Below are 13,308 nucleotides of genomic sequence, written 5' to 3' on the forward strand. Positions count from 1 at the left end.
GTAACTAACGCCCCTCCCCCCTCTGCCCAGCGCAAAGTACAGGCCGCGCGTGCGGAGTTTAGCGGAAAAAAGGGCGAGAGAGAGGGTGAGAGAAAGAAAGAAAAAAAACCCACCGACTCGCGTCGTTCACTTCAAAGACCCGGCTCTAAGAGCCATTTCGTTCGCGAACGACCCATCACTATTTAGCATAAAACAAACTAAAAAGCCATGACAGCATCCATCATCGTCTGTATGTGAGAAAAGTTAACATTCTCCAGCTCTAGGTGTAGTGTCATTTCCTATGATAGAGCTATAGTATGTAACCAGAAATGTCAACTTTAAAAGAACTCAACTATGTCATAGGTTACATAGGTTTGTCAGTAAAAACCTACATGAGTCAGATCGGCAGAACTACATCTGTGCAGGAACAGATTATACAAAAAAACAAACAAACATGTCATCATGATAACTTTTAATTTCAGGAATATGTACACGTTATTTAGGATCAAAACGAATCTGCACAGTATCATTTTTTAGTTTAGTCCATATCAGCTGTACTTCATTTTATTGAACCCCATTTATTAATAAGTAGCAAATTTTCCTGACCACAAGGCTAATCGTGACTCTTCGAATGTTACCTGCTGTGTTCTTGTGTTTCTGTTTTTTTAAAAGCGCTATATAAATACAGGCCATTTACCATTTTTACCATTTTAAAATCTTTTGGTTGTAATTTTTTTGCTGTAATGTTATGAATGATAAAAAGCGTAACAAAGCTACGTTTGTTAGCTGAATCATTTCAGAATAGAACAGTCAGGACTTGAGTGCGTTTTTTTCTTTTTATTTGAGCCATCTCATTTTTAAACAAGAGCCATAAAGTGTCTATCTGCAGGGACACAATGGTTGTGACACAACATCAGACACCGTCTTCTTGGATGTGTCTCAGCCTACAGTTTGATTGTTCCCTGCAGAATAGTGATGGCCTGTCCAGCTATGTTGATTCTTCCATCATCCCTCAGTTCAATTTCCAGCTGGCCACCACGACTGGAGCACTGGTAAGCTGCACAGACACAATAAGCAGATTAATAATGGATAAAAGTGGAACACAACGTCTGTTATCAGATAAATGACACATTAGTAAAAGGCGGAGAAGGTTCAAATACGTACCCAGCATTTTCTTCTTTCCTAGTTTTTCAGACCAGTAGCTACCTAGGATTGTGTGGTTAGAGCCTGCCAGAACAAAGAATGCATAGCAGGAATAGCTTAACACTTTCTCTCAGTAATAAGACACCTGTAAATGCATCCTCCTTAATCACTTTAGTCCAGCTGCTTATATGTAAACATTTTTAGACACACAAACATGGTCAGAATTATGTTATTTGAGGAATAATGTCTATAGATTACATACTAGTAAAGAGCAACCATCTTACCAGTGACAGGATCCTCAGGGACGCCAACCCATGGAGAAAAGTCTCTCGAGTAGAAGTCATATCGTGGCTGGCAGTCAGGTGATCCTGTTTCCACATGTTAGCAGTGTTTGTTTAATGTTTGTTGGCAGAAACATTCAGTGAATGTTGTTATACAAATAAAAATGGGCAACAAACGAGTCCACAGGATGGTGACGGCAAAGGAGAAATCGGACCATTTGTCCTGTGATCAAACATTTCCCCAGAGCTCAACCCAAGTGAAGGCCTATATCAGGGGTCCCCAATCCCAGTCCACGAGGGCCGGTGTCCCTGCAGGTTTTAGATCTCACCCTGGGTCAGCACACCTGAATCACATGATTAGTTCATTACCAGGCCTCTGGAGAACTTCAGGACATGTTGGTCGTGTCCAGATTCATGGGCTGCTTCTTCCTGAGGCCGCATTTGTAGACCGATTACGTCACAGCGATGCGCCGAAGGCTGTCCAAATTCGTAGACTCCTCCGAATGCAGCCGACAAATGCGTCCTCCTTTTCCCCGAATTTGAAGGATGGGTCGGGTGTGTCCTTCGTGGCCTACCATATCCCAGAATTCATAGCGCGGCCCAGCCAAACTCCAGTTTCCAATAATGGCGGCCGCTACTAAGTTTAAAAATTACTCTTACTAATCTTTCTGGGTCACAAAATAAACCTTTAACATATTTTCAGGCGAGAAAGTAGCTGTGTAAACATCAAATATCTGCTCGGTTTATCAAGATATCAAATATTTGCAAAAGTGCTTCGACGTTTTTGGAGCATCTGCTACCCACCAGCTCGATAGCAAGCCGGGAGCGCGAGGGTCACTGATGCGGCCAAGAACGGCACAACTCCCGCACATCATTTTCAGATCACCGCAGAGTTTCGCTACTTGGGTTAAACGTAATATATAAGTCACTTAGACAATCTAAAAATGTTATTGTTGGGCTTTTTTCAGTGTTTTGTTTGTTCGTGAGTAAATCGGTTTGGCTGAGATTAAAGTTATTAGATTAGATTAGATAAAATAAAACTTTATTAATCCCCCGGGTGGGTTCCTCCGGGATTTTCACACAGCTGAATAAACGTCAAACAGAAAACTGATTAAACAGAAGTGTGAGACGGTCGAGAATTTACGCCAGTGTCCTGTTATATTTTAGATAGCAAGGAGCAGACGGCCGAGTTTATTAAACTCCACCGAGACAGCGGTGACGCAGATCAGAAGGCTAGACCGTCCAATTTCCCCAGCCGTTTACTTCCGGCCTACCCGACCTTCTGAGGACCCGGCCCAAGTAGACCGCAAAGGCCGGGTCCTCAGGAGGATGCAGCCCATGAATTTGGACACGACCGTTGAGGAGGTCATTTATCCATTTAAATCAGCTGTGTTGGATCAAGGACGCATCTAAAACCTGCAGGGACACCGGCCCTCGTGGACTGGGATTGGGGACCCTGGCCTATATTATGAGTGGAATCACAGACTGTGCTCTTCATCACCATCATCATTAAAACACCAAATGAGGGAATGTTTTTGGCAGAGTGCTGTTCATCCCTCTAACAGAGGTGCATTGAAGCTTTTCTGATGGTACATGGTGGGACCACACCTCACTTAAACACTTCATGTTGGGTTTCCTCTGGTTTATTCTTTACTGTTACGTCTTCATTTTAATGGAATTACTACATGTGGTCCGATCCAGCAAGTCTACAACTCTACGAAACGCACAGCTCCGATTACCTTTCATAGTGACGATGACGGCGCAGAATCTTCCACTTCTCTCAGTATTCTCAAGAGCCACAGTGTCAACTTTCAGATCGGTAAGCGCAGAGCTGGAGACAATACACAAAAAGCACATATACATTTACTAAAACGTGATGAGTGGGTGTAGAAGGCCAGTTGCTTGATTATTTGTTTGGGCTTTAAACATATGAATAAGCCCCACTAGCCGGGCACCTGAGAAATATAATTGATTGTTGTTGCTGAACAAATGTTTAAGATCTCATGAACAGTAGGACCACTCTTGAGATTCCTTTGAATTTGGCAACAAGCAAAGTGTTTTTTAACCAACGTGTCACAGCTGTCAGCCAGTCGAATCAGCAGCTTCTTGGTGTTGTAGCAAAATAAAACTTCTTGAACCGGGAGGCGTCCGACTGCCGCCTGTGTCACACATGTAAAGGCAGAGACTTAGCTGAACACACACACAGGAATGTAGTTACACTTTCACAAACTGCTCACAAAAATGTGATTTCTGACCTTGATGGTGTCTTTGAAGTCGTTGGGATCCTGAAATAAAGGGAGTTCAGAAAGAAAGCCATTTTACAGACACTGTTAATAAAACACAAGAGCTCGTTTTTTTACATTACAGGATTTGATTAAATTGTTCATGTAACTAAACAGGAAAAGTTTGTTTTACCACTCTGGTGGGGGGATTCAGGGGAAAGTCCATGATGTACCCTTCCTCCTTCTGGGTGACGCAAAGATCTCCACTTTTGGTCTCAAACACCAGGGTGGGATTTACATTTTCTGAAGGAAAAAATCCATTACATGGTTACATGCTGGCACCTCTTTGCTCCTTCTTGCAGTCAGCTGCATTGTGCATTACAGGCATCTTTAAAAATAGCTCCAGTGGCCTTTTCTAGTGCACCATGATGTCACTTTTTTGTTTTTTGAAAAACCTTTTTGCGTGTAAATGTTGCATCTTACTGATGTGTTGGAATAGCACTGCTGCAGAGGCCAGAGTGGCATGACCGCACAGGTCTACTTCAGTAGTTGGTGTAAACCATCGAAGGCGGAATCTTGATCCTGTTAATCACACATTTAAGACTTTTTTCTGTTTTGTTTTGGTATTAGTTTCAAATACACAGAGTTAAGCAGTGTAGATAATAATGTTAGTGATTGGCTTACATCCACAAAGGTCTTCAAGGTCAACTTAATGATTTATTGGTTAAAGATTGACAAAAAGCCTTATAATTTAGAAACCATCATTCATCTTAATAATTGTAATTTCATGTCATTTAGACTCTATTTTATTTTATTCATTTTCTTTTTTGTTTTGTCTGAGCACATACGTGTGTGTATTTACATATATATTCATATTTGTACATGTAAATGCAAGTATGTGTACTCGTATATATCGTTTTTTCTGTATGTCTGAAATAAATAAAGATACAAAACAATACAATTCTTAAAAGCATGGTGTGTTGTCAACATATAAAAAGTACTGTAAATATGTCAAATATGTCACATTCGACCTATGACCTCCCCTTCAAGGTCAAGACATCTAAATGTCAATGTTATAATAATGCTATATAGAGCTACTTAAATGTGTTTCTTACTGCCATTGTACTGTCAACATGTAGGCATACAGGGAAAGATACATGGGGTTTATAAATACCATATTTCTTTGTATCTCTGACCTCTTCATCAATGTCAATAGTATAATATAATATGAGAAGCTTATTAATGTGTTAATGTGTGTCCAGTTATTTTCAAATCAATACCAATTATTGAAGGGATATGTACAAAATACAATGCTATTCCCTGTAACGGTTCTTTTTGATTTGGAAGGAAAAGTAAGCGCAGACAGAGTCCTAGGGAGTGTCCAAAAAGTGATTTATTAAACACACACGTATTACAGAGTGCGGGAGGTAAATACTTTAATACTATTAAAAGTAAATACTGCCCAGAGAGTGAGCGGTCTAAGGTTTGTGCTCTGAGTATTTCTTGTTTATAGAGATATTTTTGAGCATGCTCATGGTGTTGGACTCTGTCAGTGGAGTCAAAGGGGGACATGGGCTACGTCCACACTAATGCATTTTCGTTTGAAAACACATCGTTTTCTCTCCGTTTTGGTCTCCCGTCCACACTGAGACAGCGTTTTCAAAACGCTGTCGAAAACGCATACATTTGAAGACGGTGCTTTGGCATCACAGTGTGGACTGAAAACGCAGACTTTCGAAAACGATGACACATGTTAGTCATATGATGCAGTCATGTGACCAATTAAACAAAGATCGAGGAGGGCATTACACAGCAGTTGTTTTTTTTTGCTCTCAATTTTGACAGCCCTATTAAAGATTAATATCAGTTTCTACATTCTTTAATTCTCACTCGCTTTTGCAACGTTGTACTTTTGTGTTACTCGCAGCAACAACTCCACCTCATTGTTAGTCCATTTAAAAAAAACTTGGTGTTTTTCCTCAACATTTTGCTGTGACGTTTCAAAGAGCCAGAAATTAAATAAACGGCAGATAGAAATGAGGCAGGTCGAATCTTCTTGCGTTTTACGCGTGCACAGTACTGGAACGTAAGCGTTTTCGGCCGTTTCAATGTGGACGCACAACTCTGTGAAAACGAATTAAGATGCTAGTGTGGATGCAGAGCGTTTTCGGACGAAAACGCCGTTTTCAAATCTATCCGGGCTAGTGTGGACGTAGCCTTAGAGAAGCTGCTCATAGCTGGAAGTCATTAAATTGTGGGAGATGAGGAAAAAATGTGGGAGATGGCTCTACAACATCTGTGTGTGAGCAGAGAACTGCAGATGCCAGATGATACTTTTGGCAAATTACAAGAAGAATACTGAACTGTTACTGTCATGGTTTGGGTTCACTTTTTACTTATTTAATTTAAATATCAGGAACACTTTAAAAAGTCCTACATCCTTTGATCTTAGTACATGTGGACTATTGTAATTCCCTCTAATACGGGTTTTTTCTCCTTTCTCAGCAAATATAATTCAGAGTATTCTTCAAAAGTCACATTTTTAAGTCTGAAGTTAAACTTATTGTATCTGTTCCTGCTTCTTCTTTGTCTTACTGATACCTGCATTCCTCTTGGACCGACTGCACACTGCATTTTTCACTGTGACAGCTTGTTGCACAGTTCTTTGGACTCCATACAATGTTACATGTTGACCTGACAGACTGCTGAGGACAGTTTGTGCACAAAGTGAGTACAATGCAGCTCTGTGTGTGTTTAACTGTATAGGATCTCTGTAAACATAAGCTATTGAACAGATAAACTTGAAAAATAATGAGCTCCTGCTAATGGTTGTGGGTCCTTAATTCTGCCTGATGGCACTAGTTTAATTTTGCTGAAGGCTAACCTTTCGTGAATGACATTTCTCAATAGGTACAAAGTGCCATGAAATAGACTTTGTGGTGATTTAAAGATATTTTTCTCCAATTAACTGTATTTTGATCCTGAAATGTCTGTTGTCTCACTTTGTTAACAGAGCCACTGGTTTGATTCAAACACTGCTAACTGTTCCTGCAGCTCACATCATTAGAAAATGACGTGGCGTTTTCTCTTAGAGCCTCACAGCTGTGAAAATTCTTCACCACTACTCACAGCTTTCTTTTTTTTAAAATAGTGACTCCGTTTTTTCCTATCATACAATTTCCTTGACTCATTTATTTCACTTGTCATGTTACTCAGGTTTTCAGGTTTTTGTTGTTTTATTTCAGTCTTTTTTATTTTCTGCAAATACGATATACTACGGTTCTTATAACTACAAAGTCATACAAACTTGTTAATCTATATTGAAACATTTCTATCCTGCACCTATAGGGACTACTTTTAAGTTTAAGCAGTGTGTGAATCATACACCATACTGTATACTTTTGAAAGGGAGCTTTCCATTACAGCATTATAATCTAAGAGGCTTTGGCACTGGCAACCCAAATGTGATCTGTATTAAAACAGACATACCTGTAGTAAAGCTGTCAGAGGGATTAATCCTGGTGATGAAAGCAGTTTCTGAGAGGTTCATCTCTGCTGCTATCTTGTGATACAAGTCATCACTCAGCTCCTGTTAGAAACACACGATTTGACGAGCAAATATAAATATTTGTGATGAGTGTAAACATGCACTGATATGAGCTGCTATGACCGCTGTTCCAGATTTACTGGGGTTGGTCGAACAGATGTGTGGTAGACTTGCTTTTCAGGAGCCGCTACCAACAAAACAGCAAATAAACACCAAACATTTCATCTGTGATATTTGTGAGGTTACCTCAATCTTGTTGCTCATGAACAACTAAATGTTTAAAGAACATGTCCTGTGTACCTGGTGATATTCTCATGCAGGAGGCGATCGTGAAAACGGCAAACAATTAACACCATGCCGATGCTGTTCACAGCATGTCGTCGTCATTGTTCCCCTCGTACGTGTTATTACTCCGATTTCAGTGTTTTCGCTTCACAACTAAAGCGTGCAGTTTACTTTGTGTTCAAATGGAGTCGAGTCAACTAGCTCCACCTGTGGCCGAGTGCCACAGCCTACAGCCAGATTAACTTGTGACACACATCTGCACCTGGCTCTATCGCCACGTTTGAATTCATTTCATGCACAATACATTTGGAACTTTCTATTTTGTCTGTTTGCATGTCTTGCAAATAAACCTTTAAAATAAATGAAATGGTATTATGTATTTATTTGTGGCCTACATCAGTAAGAAATGCACAATTATATACACAAAGTTATAGAAATAGTTATAGAAATCACCACTCCCGTTGTTCATGATGATTTCAATATTTCTTCCCATAACAAAGAAATATGTCTTGAACAAATATATGACACATTCATATTTCACTGGTGTTGTAACATCACATCCTGTAAGCATAGTCTGCCTGTGTCTTTTCTCTGCAAATGAACATTTTCAGCCAGTAAAACATCAACATGGCTGGAGAGAGTTTGTAGTTATATACAGTCTGTGTAATTGTGGTTAATCTATAAACATTTGTAAGGAGATGGCAGTTACCGTGAATTTGCAGCTGTTACACAGTGATTAGTAACAAACAGAGTGATTGGATTTAAGAAAGCGAGTGACTCAGGTGTGTCAGTTGGTTTGTCATCTGTGTTTGGGTGTGGGGGAGAGCTAGAAATGTTTACTTTTAATGCTAAGCAAGGAATATTCATGATTTATTTCCAAAACTTGCATATGATCTGCAATTTGTAGCAGATCTACTGACTATCACATAGCAGCTGGAGCAGTCTCAAATGGAGGCCAGACTACAAATGTTGTGCATGCTAAATAAACAGAAACAAATGGTCCCTGTTGTCTTTACTTAATGATTGGTTTTAGTCCTGACAATCCACATTGCTGTCATTGCATCTTTCAACATGTTTGTGGGTCGATTTGAATGATCCAGATGTAAGTGCAGCCGCTCAGCCTCTTCTGCAGATGTGTCACAAGTTAATCTAGTAGTAAGCTATGGCACTTGGCCACAGGTGGCAGTAGTGGACTGACCTCCATTTGAGTTCATCTGGAACACCGGTGTTGTGCCAAAAAGTGATTGTCTGCCAAAAACTGATTTCCGGTATTTGCCAAAAACTGATTGCTTGTATTTAAACTGCTATAAGTAACTTGTTGGGCTATAATATGTGAAACATATGTCAAATGCATCGCTTATGGATGACATAAAGTCATCTTGAGCCACAAACAACATTCGTGTAACAAGGTAGAAGCCGCAATCAGTTTTTGGCAGCGACTTTTATATAACCTTTATTTATGCAGTTAAAAAAAATCTCATTAACATTAAAATGTCTTTTGTAAGAGTGAGCTGGCCAAGAGGACAGCAGAAATGGCAGCAAATATTACAATAGTTCTGTAAAAATATTTTAAGTGGGGATAAAGGACCGGATTGGTTATAATGTAAGTACAATAACACAGAGTTGTAAAGATACTTGAAAAACGGATAATTTTTTAATTCTCTATATAACCCCTCTGTAAACCCTATTCACCGAAGTGTATTTACGAACATACGTAAAGATATTACACAGAAAAAATACACAGAAACATTGGAAATCAGTTTTTGGCAGACAATCACTTTTTGGCACAACACCGGCTTTATTTCTAAAGCAGATGATTGTAAGCTGAAAAAAAATTGTAAGCTCACTGAAAAAGAATAAACAACTAAATAAGTTAATTAGAAGCAGCAGGCTGATGTATCTTATTGTATGTATCTTATTCAGTTCTTCTGTGATAAGAAAGTTTTCAGGGGAAAGCAAACAAAAAAACCCACTTTAATTTTCATGGTTTGATTTATAAAAGATTGTTTGAGTTAAAATACCTTTAAAAACACATCTTGTCGAGCTTGTTTTGCAGAACGAATTTCTGCTTCTGGTCTGCACTTGTGCAAAGCACCGATGCAGGCCGCCATAGCGCCAGACTAGACATTAAGCTGTGGCCTAAATAGTTTTACTCACATGCAGAAGTGGACAAATCGCCGCAGGGTTTCCCTTGAACGGCAAATTGGTGAAGGAATCCAGCGTGTACACTGGTATCTCCATTGTAGGTAAGCGAAGGAAGCGAAGCCTCCTCCTTCAGCACCGTTTTTGGTGGACAAAGTCCGCACCCACTGCTTTTTTATTTTTTTTAAAACAAGAACTTTATTAATCAATCAGTGAGTATACAACATACAAACAGATGAGGTATACAAGAGAGTAGAACATGAATACAAATAACCAGGAGTACAATATAATAATAATACGTAAATATACGCAAAAATTCACATAAATGTATCGTTTTGAGCGCCTTTTTGTGCGCCTGAGTCTGATGTTGACTTTATGTACAATTCCACATCCTTAAGAAAATAACAGAAGTATGGTGTTTTATTAGTAAACTTACATTGGAAAAAAAAATAGCTAAGAATATTAACAGATTTATTATGAAAAAAACATTTATCATTCTTCTTGGAGAACTTAAAGAAACAAAATAAAACATTTTCCCATTGTAGAGGGAACTCTTTTAAAATATGGACAGTAACAAACCTGCTAAATTCTTCCAAAACTTCTTTGTAAAAGAACAGGACCAAAAAAGATGTATCACAGTTTCTGGATGGTCCCCACATAACGTGCTTCCGCACGCACTGCTGTGGATGGACTGTAGACCCTCCCCCTGCATGTGTGTGCGTGTTTTCCTCCCTGGAGCCTGTCCTATTTTCCACTCTTTTACGTTTAGACATAACCGGTTTGTGACTGTAGAAGATTGCGTTTAAGACTACAGACTTTACCCCCTTAACATCACTTAACTATGGTTATTTGACAATCTAAGAATAATATTTTTTTAATGTGATAAATCGTCATGTTTTGTATTGTATAGATAGCAGGAATATGCATTGTGATTAATTTATAATTATAGACGAAAAACCCGACTACCCTGATGACGTTTAGTCTTAAACGCATAATCTGGACTTTGAGTTTACAATAACGCGCATGCTGAATATTTGGAAAATTAATTAATTTTATTACATGTCCAAGATACCAGCTCTCTTCGGAGTCGTAAACACAGGCGTCATATGAAAAGCAATTTGGAAACCACGGTCTACGCACTAGATAGTCTTCTCTTGGCTGCTACCTTTAGAGGTCAACACAGCAGATCAGCTGCCTCGATCTCACCCTATCCTTAGCAATTTCCTCTGTCACACGAACCCTCTGCATTGCCCTCTTTCAGCAAAACCATGAATCTTCTCGGTGGTCTTCCTCTTTTCCTCCTACATAGAGGCTCCATCTTAAGGATCTTAAGTATCAACTATTCCTGATCTGCATGTCATCTGACCTGACTTTGTGTCCAAACCACTTGACCTTAGCTGTCCCTCTGATATTATTAATCCTGTCTATCATTTTCAACAAAACTTCCACAACTTTAACTCTGCCACCTCCAGCTCAGCCTCCTGTCTTTTTGTTAATGCCATCATCTCTTTGATGCACACTCTGCCCTGCCTGCACTTCTTCACGTCTCTTGTGCGCTGTCCGTTACTTTGAATGGTTGATCCCATCCATCTTCACTGCCTCAGGTGTAGCAGCTTTACCATCTTTTCTTCAATAATAATAATAATATTTATTATTATAACAATTCTTTTAACTATTATTGCCTTTATTAACATGTAATACTACCTTCAGTAGTACACTGAAAAAAAATATGTTGTTGGATTTACTTAATTCAATGGTGGACATTTGTTGCACACAGATGTTTTGCTTCGGCAGCAACTTAAACAATTGAGTTAAATTAACACAATTTATTCATGTTCAATAAACCTGTGCAATTTGTGTTGATAAAATGTGACTTAAACATGTTTTGATGAAGTCATTTGAGCTCTTGGAATATTTTAATCCTTCACAATTTTCTCACTTCATCCCAACACCATTCAATAACTTTTACCCAATACTACTTGGTCACTTAAATACTACATGTTATCTTCAAATTACATTTTGCTATTATATTCTAGTATCAAATACACAATTTTCAAATGGAGGCCTTATAACAGATTGTATTGTTCTCTTCCAAGATGGTTGCTGGCATCCACCAGTAACCTTTCAAAACAAAATGTCTAATTTCACTGCATTGACAGTCTGTAAAGAATTAAACTGACATTTCTCCTCCACTGAATCTATATAAATCAACAGTTAAATAATGTCAGTTCTTCCGTGTTCTCTGGAATCAATCACAGCAAAGAAATTAGACTGTTTCTTTTGAAAAATGTTACAGGACAATACAAAACATTCTATTTAAGGCCTCTGACGTCAAGATTCAGTTAAACAACAATTATAACTAAACAATTTGAGGTAATGTTAGTTTCCATTAACATTAAATTAGGTTACTGAATTGGCAAACACCTTCCTATTAACATTACCCATTTTACCCCAATAACTAACGAAATTAGCACTTGCAGGTCAAAACCTTTATTCAAGAGACACAAAAATAACATTGATACAGTGACTGTCAAAAATTACAGCACTGATCATATTGTGACATCTTGGTTCAAAACAGCACAGGTTCTTTACTTCAACTGAATGAAACTGAAAATACCATTTCATACAACCCATATGGGATATTTAGACTGTATAACTGTTCACGCTACATCTCTTCACTAGTAAAAGAAAGAAAAAATACAAAGAGAAATTTAAAAATGCTGCCAAACAGACAAACAGAGAACTTGTACAGAGCAAAAGGAAAAACAAACAACAACAACAAAAAAAACGGCTCATCCTCATGGTGTTGCAGAGTATATAAAAATGAACCCTGCGATCTGTTCCTGGAATTGAGCTTCAAAAATGCAGCAGAACAAGTGTGAGATTTAAATGTCCTCTCACCTAGAGCTGATCACCTCACATGCATAACAGTGAGCTTTCCTTGCAGGAGCAGTTTTGTCTTAGTTGTGAGCTTTTCCTGAGAGCTGAGTTGCATCCAACTCCATTACCACCCTTTGAATCACCTCAAAAGTGTAGCAGAGTTGTGATGGGTAACTCATAGTGAAGGAATAAAAAAGGTCCAAACAGCAAAGGTCACGTTATCCAGATCTTGAAGAACTACTACACCCTCGATGATGATGCCAACATCAGAAAAGTCATTGCCTGGCGTATCCTCTGGAGACAGATGTTCATTGTGGTTTTCTCAATCTGTGCAGTGGCCTCAGTCAAGTCCTGGTTAAACACAAAACATTTCTTTAAGATTCCTTTTTAAACTCATCTCTTTTGAATCTACCAGTTCTAATGTTAGAGTAATTTAAACCAATGAAAGCAACATAGTAAATAGCTATAGCCAAAGAGTGGCCTGCCATGCTGCCATTCATGGTCTAACAGAGTTTCTAAGAGAGAGTGAAAAACATAATAATTTCAAATGCTTTACATTAGTTTTTGTTAGAAAGACACCGGCCCATCAGAAATCCAGGTTATGTCACTCAGAAGATGTTAGAATTTAGACTTTCAGCCCCACAATTTGGTTAGCTGTTGGTCAGTTGGTCTTTTTTTTTTTTCAAACAAAAGCTAATGTAAATATTGGTGGGATTTTCCTTTGTTCACTAGAATGACAAAGTTAAAGTTTTTTCACACTGATGTGACCCCTAACACAGGGGTGGGGCCTCAAGGGCCGGCGGCCGAGTTCACTACCAGGCCTCATGTG

The 13,308-nt window shown here is 38.7% G+C and overlaps 1 protein-coding gene across 4 annotated transcripts; it reads right to left on the reverse strand.

The window, feature by feature from the left end:
* Positions 1-368: 368 nt before the first annotated feature.
* Positions 369-9,781, reverse strand: LOC146519157 (phenazine biosynthesis-like domain-containing protein 1). 4 transcript variants are annotated; one of them, XM_085159476.1, is made up of 10 exons: positions 9,479-9,602; positions 7,115-7,214; positions 4,109-4,207; positions 3,819-3,928; positions 3,659-3,688; positions 3,474-3,562; positions 3,143-3,234; positions 1,407-1,490; positions 1,144-1,206; positions 369-1,036 (listed from the first exon to the last, which is right to left on the reverse strand). In XM_085159476.1, exons 1-10 carry the CDS (start codon positions 9,566-9,568, stop codon positions 924-926), a joined length of 870 nt encoding a protein of 289 aa, XP_085015602.1. In that variant the 5' UTR covers positions 9,569-9,602; the 3' UTR covers positions 369-923. The 4 variants fall into 4 exon arrangements, with proteins under 4 accessions (XP_085015602.1, XP_085015604.1, XP_085015605.1 ...); XM_085159478.1 differs by lacking the exon at positions 9,479-9,602 and adding an exon at positions 8,656-8,683 and having other exon boundaries at positions 371-1,036; XM_085159479.1 differs by lacking the exon at positions 9,479-9,602 and adding an exon at positions 7,473-7,710 and having other exon boundaries at positions 372-1,036.
* Between the last annotated feature and the right edge of the window lie 3,527 nt (positions 9,782-13,308).

Source organism: Neolamprologus multifasciatus, chromosome 5 (assembly GCF_963576455.1).
Source record: "Neolamprologus multifasciatus chromosome 5, fNeoMul1.2, whole genome shotgun sequence".
Classification (NCBI taxonomy): domain Eukaryota; kingdom Metazoa; phylum Chordata; class Actinopteri; order Cichliformes; family Cichlidae; genus Neolamprologus; species Neolamprologus multifasciatus.